The sequence below is a fragment of the Wyeomyia smithii genome, chromosome 2 (assembly GCF_029784165.1).
Source record: "Wyeomyia smithii strain HCP4-BCI-WySm-NY-G18 chromosome 2, ASM2978416v1, whole genome shotgun sequence".
Taxonomy (NCBI): Eukaryota; Metazoa; Arthropoda; class Insecta; order Diptera; family Culicidae; genus Wyeomyia; species Wyeomyia smithii.
The window spans coordinates 73394242-73400241 of NC_073695.1; the positions used below are offsets into that span (position 1 = coordinate 73394242).

General features: G+C 44.1%; 1 protein-coding gene across 1 annotated transcript; it reads left to right on the forward strand.

The window, feature by feature from the left end:
* Window positions 1-1360: 1360 nt before the first annotated feature.
* On the forward strand, window positions 1361-5537 carry LOC129719682 (uncharacterized). The gene is made up of 4 exons (XM_055671073.1): window positions 1361-1568; window positions 2230-3164; window positions 3242-4666; window positions 4716-5537. The coding sequence occupies exons 1-4, from the start codon at window positions 1361-1363 to the stop codon at window positions 5535-5537; spliced, it is 3390 nt and encodes a 1129-aa protein (XP_055527048.1).
* Window positions 5538-6000: the final 463 nt, after the last annotated feature.

Here is a 6000-nt window from a genome sequence, read left to right on the forward strand (position 1 = left end):
AAACAAAACATTGCAAAGTCGGGAGTGCTTTTAATTCCACAAACCATAAATTTTGGCATTCGATTACATGATAAAATAAAGTTTGTTTATATTTTCATAGCTAATTCATTTTACCTACCACTGCTTCGAATTTTATTACTTTTTTACTTATATTTAAAATCAGTCTTGAGCGCTGTATTACTGTTTATGGCATGTCCATCCCATTTGCATTTTTGTCAATTTTGTTTTTTTATGGAATTATCACCTTTTTGGTTTTTTTTCTACTCACCAAATTCACGCTCGGTTTTCTCATGCTTTCTATTTCGATTATTTACCGCTTCTTCAAAAGATCTCTAAATTAAGAATAATGAAGTTTCGGTGTAGAAAGCGCATTCAATTTTCTGAAAAGTGCAAGTCAGAAATAATTAAGAAAAAAAATGTTTCGGTATGTAGATGTATGAAATCCTCATGTACAGGGGATAGTCAAAATGAATAGGACAAGCAAAATTTGATGAAATTTTAACATTTTTTTAATTTAATATTTTTTTATTCCTACTGGTTTAATTCTTTGGAACACGACTCATTTTTGAGAAGTTAGGCCGTTACAAATTTTATTTTCATTTTATGTACCCCCTTCCCCCCCCTTCAAAAACCTTGAATATTGGAACTGGAAGAAAAAAAAGCTCAAACCGTGACAGTTTCTAATAAGAAGCGTTGCTTCAATATTAGGAGGCTGTCAGTGGTCAATGCAATTATAGCACTGCAAAGTTAGCTCTCACGCTATAAAAATAATAAAATTTGTCACAACGTAGGGTACACAGCGGCTAGAAATTAAGATACGGTCTCTTTCCCATCGAGACGCGAAGCGGTTCGGATCTCAAATAAAAGTTGTTCTCAGTGATCGTTAGTTTAATTTAAATCCTGTGTGGTGCTTAACGAGAACAAAGCCGAAAACCCCGATTCTGCTCTGAACATTGGTGCCGTGACCAGGATTGGTTTTCGGCTTTTTAAATTAAGTGTCTTATCCCGCGTTATCTACTCGCTGCTGTGATACCGCATTTGCGATTGCCGCCTAATTGATGCTTGAATAGAAATTTACGAGCTCCGACATTCTACGCGCAATCTTCTGCGACCACATGTTCCTCGGACGGATCCTTGCCCAGCCGAAGCACGTTTGAGCAGGAATTTCGAAGGTTGCTACTGCACTTCTGGTATCAACAGATCGACGCTCATCTGCAAATCCAGTTTCATCGAATAATTAAATACAAGGCATTAAACTAGCCTTGAGAAGGTTAGTACCGCTCCAACTACTTTTTATTCCCCTTTCGGTGCTTCCGTGCTCTCTCATTTTCCGTCTAGTGTCGGCGATTCGGTGTCCAAAATGGCAGACGAGCGTACAAAGCAGCAGCTTATCAATCGGCGAACAACACTTGTCGCGTCACTAGGAAGAGCGGAGCAGTTTGTCGAAAATTATGCTGCGGAACGGGATGCAGGTCAAGTGCAACTACGACTCGAAAATCTTGATACCGTGTGGATGGGACTGGAGGATGTACAGACACAGCTTGAGGACTTGGAGGATACTAATGAAGGTATGGTCCTAAATCTCCAATTTCGTTCCCACTATGAAACCCGCTTTTTCCAAATAAAGGCTGCTTTGCAATCCCATGTCTCTAAGGCTCTAAGGGAGTTCTGATGCAAACGTATTGCTCTCAACAGTTGTTGTATTGGTTCTCGATTCGAATGGCCAAGCGCACCCTGCCCGAGCTTTGCTAGATAACGGATCGCAGTCAAATATCATAAGCGAAAGGTTGTGCCAAATGTTGCGTTTGAAACGCAGGAAAATCAATATTCCTATTTCTGGTGTGGGCCAATCCTCGTGTAGCGTTCGTCACGCTGTTAAAGCCAACATTAAATCCAGAATGAATGATTTCGCAATTGATTTGGAATGTCTTGTTATGCCTCGTATCACGATTGACTTACCTGCAACGATTTTACCTAGGGACAATTGGCATGTACCTCAACACCTCTTTTTGGCCGACCCAACATTCGATAAAACTGGTGCTATCGATTTATTGCTCGGTGCAGAACACTTTTTCACCTTCATTAATTCGGGAAACAAAATTGAATGCTTAGGAAAGCCAACCTTAATAGAGAGCGTTTTTGGGTGGATCGTCACCGGCAGGCAGCAATTGGGGCTCGTTTCGCACCCTGTGCTTTGTCATCTCACGATAAACGATAGCCTTTCTGAAGCTCTGGAGCAGTTCTGGCGCATCGAAGAAATTGAAAGCAAGCGACTTCACTCCCCCGAACAACAGCAATGTGAATCCCACTACACCAAAAATGTATCCCGTACGAGTGAGGGCAGATACGTGGTGCGATTGCCCCGTCAATCAAATTTTGACCACATGATAGGGGAATCCAAAACAACAGCCTTACGGCGGTTTCGCTACCTTGAGAAAAGATTATCCCGAGATCCTGATATGAAAAGTCAATACCATCTCTTTACGTCCGAGTACCTAACGCTAGGGCATATGAGACAAGTCTCTACAAAAAAATGTGAACCAGAGCATGTGTATTATTTACCGCATCATGCCGTCTTGAAAGAATCCAGTAGAACGACAAAACTCCGCGTGGTGTTCGATGGATCTGCTAGAACGTCGACCGGATATTCCCTGAACGATGCGTTGAAGATTGGCCCGATAATCCAGGACGAGCTACTTACGTTGATTCTCCGGTTTCGGAAATACCCGATCGCGATGGTTGCGGACATAGAAAAAATGTACCGACAGGTTCGAGTGCATTCCAAGGATACTTCTTTGCAACGAATATTGTGGCGATTTAGTCACGACGAACCTATTTGTAGCTATGAGTTATTACCTGTAACATACGGTTTGACCCCCTCATCTTTTCTCGCCACACGAACCTTACAGCAGCTGGCCTTAGACGAAGGAAAAAGTTTTCCCCTAGGAAGCCTCGCGCTACGCAAGTCGTTGTATGTCGATGACTACATTGGAGGAGCAGATACGTTGGATAAGGCTATTCAGACCCGGTTGGAATTGGACAAACTGTTAGCTAAGGGGGGATTCCGACTGCGAAAGTGGACCACTAACAATTCAAAAGTATTAGAGGGTATCGACCCATCAAGTTCGAAATTGGTGCCCAGACTACTCTGCAACTCGACCACGGTCAACCCACCACGGCGCTAGGTGTAAGTTGGGAACCAAATGCGGATAAGCTGCTTTTTCATTCCACATTAACGCAGGGTTGCGATCCATTAACGAAAAGGGCCATTCTGTCATCCGTATCGAAACATTTCGACCCGCTGGGTCTAACCGCACCGGTAGTCATTCGGGCAAAAATGCTGTTGCAGGATCTTTGGCTTCAACCCTGTGGATGGGATGATGAGGTTTCTGACAATATACGGAAAAAATGGGAATGTTACCACCACGATCTTCAAAAAATTTCTGCTTACAAAGTTAACCGTTGCGTAGTCCTACCCAACTCCACTATCCAATTGCACACCTTTGCGGATGCATCTCAACAAGCATACGGTGCATGTGTTTGTGTTAGATCTACCGATCCCCGCGGGCATGTCCACGTTCAGTTGATTGCTGCGAAATCCCGGGTGGCACCATTAAAAAGGATAAGCATTCCGCGATTGGAGCTAGCCGCGGCCGTTCTTGCTTCCAGATTGCATGAAAAAGTTGTTCGCGCTCTCGAAATACTCAAGTTCGATTCTGTTTTTTGTTCGGATTCAACTGTTACACTAGAATGGCTACGATCACCGTCATTTGTTTGGAGCACCTTCGTTGCTAATCGAGTGTCCGAAATACAAACGAACACGCAGGGATGCCAATGGAAACATATAGCTGGCACACACAATCCAGCAGACCTAATCACGAGAGGGATGAAAGTTGACGATTTTCTGCTCAGCGAATTATGGCACTATGGACCTACCTGGTTAAAAATTCCATCGGTGGCATGGCCAATATCGGATCCAAGGCAAACAATCTCAGAAGACATTCTAGAGAGACGCAAAATGGTGGCGGCAGTCCAAAGCATGCAAGCCGTGAATGAAATATTCGGCGAATACTCTTCTTATCACCGGTTGCTACGAGTAACAGCATACTGTTTCCGCTTCATTCATGCCTTTCGACCGCCAATGTCGTCGGAGACCATAGTAAAACCAAAGCACCTCACTGTGGATGAAATATCGAACGCGCCTACAAACCTTATAAAGCTAGCCCAGGCAGACGGATTTGCAGAAGAATTAAGAGATTTGGGAAAAGGAAAGCCTGTTTCTAATAACTCGCATTTGCGGCTACTGAATCCGTTTATCGATTCCGACGGAGTCATCCGAGTTGGAGGGCGTTTGAGACTTTCTGAGCAGCCTTACCTAACCAAGCATCCAATCCTACTACCCAGTTCCCATCCTTTTACACGATTAGTTATCGAGCGTTTCCACCGAAAACTGCTTCACGGTGGCGGCAACGCAACGTTAGCGGCTATTCGACAAGAATATTGGCCCATTCATGGACGTCGATCAGTCAACAATGTAATCAGAAAATGCTTCCGATGCACACGAGCCTCTCCCGTTCCCGCCAAGCAAATGACAGGTCAGTTACCTTTCCAACGAACCACTCCCGCACGTCCGTTTGCCGTCACTGGAGTGGACTACGCAGGCCCAGTATATTTAAAGCCGATATCTCAGTATTTTTGTTTGTTTCGTAACGAAGGCCGTACACATTGAGCTGGTAGGCGATCTATCTACTGCTGCCTTTCTCACTGCATTACGAAGATTTATTGCTCGTCGTGGTTGTCCGTTGCACATACACTCGGATAACGGTAAAAACTTTGAGGGTGCCCGCAATGAACTTCACGTTTTATACAAACAGCTACACGATAAAAATTATGTAGGAGAGATTGCAGAAGTATGTGCAAATCAGGGGATCCAGTGGCATATGACACCACCGAAAGCCCCACATTTTGGTGGGCTATGGGAGGCCGCAGTGAAGGTGGCGAAAAAGCACTTACATCGGCAGCTAGGGAACGCCATGCTATCCTTCGAGGATATGGCAACGGTGCTTGCAGAAATCGAAGCAGCAATGAACTCCAGACCCCTAACGCCCCTCACAGAAGACCCCAATGATTTATCCATCCTGACACCAGCTCATTTTCTAATAGGCGAATCATTAACCGCGCTGCCTGCTTCTGACTTCAGCGCCAGTCCGATCGGCCGCTTGAGTCACTACCAGCGCCTTCAGCAACGAGTGCAGCATTTTTGGCATCAATGGAAAGCCGAATATCTACGGGAGTTGCAGAAGGAGAACAGACACATCGCACCAAACACTTCGTTTCAGCCAGGAAGAATGGTGATCGTCGTTGATGAGTTTTTGGCTCCTGTGAAGTGGCCGCTAGCGAGAAGAGTCAGCGCAAGTCCAGGAGTAGATGGTCTTACTCGACTCGTCGATCTTCGCACCAGCAGAGGTGTCATCCGCCGACCGATTACTAAAATTTGCCTATTGCCTTACGAAACCGAAAACGAGAAGGAAAATTAATTATTTTGTATCATTTAGAATCAAGAAATGTGATCGCGATGAGGATTTTGACAGTAGATAGACAGAGTGAAATTTAGGAATTTCAGGTGGCGGCTATGACAGTTTCTAATAAGAAGCGTTGCTTCAATATTAGGAGGCTGTCAGTGGTCAATGCAATTATAGCACTGGAAAGTTAGCTCTCACGCTATAGAAATAATAAAATTTGTCACAACGTAGGGTACTCAGCGGCTAGAAATTAAGATACGGTCTCTTTCCCATCGAGACGCGAAGCGGTTCGGATCTCAAATAAAAGTTGTTCTCAGTGATCGTTAGTTTAATTTAAATCCTGTGTGGTGCTTAACGAGAACAAAGCCGAAAACCCCGATTCTGCTCTGAACAAACCGTTTTGTTCATTTCATAATGCTAATTTAAATGCTTAATTTAGCAACAAACAAGTCAGGTGACAAGCGAAATAAATACTAAT

Coding starts and splice junctions, on each gene's coding strand:
- LOC129719682 (XM_055671073.1), top strand. CDS start 1,361: ATGGCAGACGAGCGTACAAAGCAGCAGCTTATCAATCGGCGAACAACA. Junction 1,569..2,229: donor CTTGGAGGATACTAATGAAG/GTATGGTCCTAA, acceptor GCCTTTCTGAAG/CTCTGGAGCAGTTCTGGCGC. Junction 3,165..3,241: donor TACTCTGCAACTCGACCACG/GTCAACCCACCA, acceptor ACATTAACGCAG/GGTTGCGATCCATTAACGAA.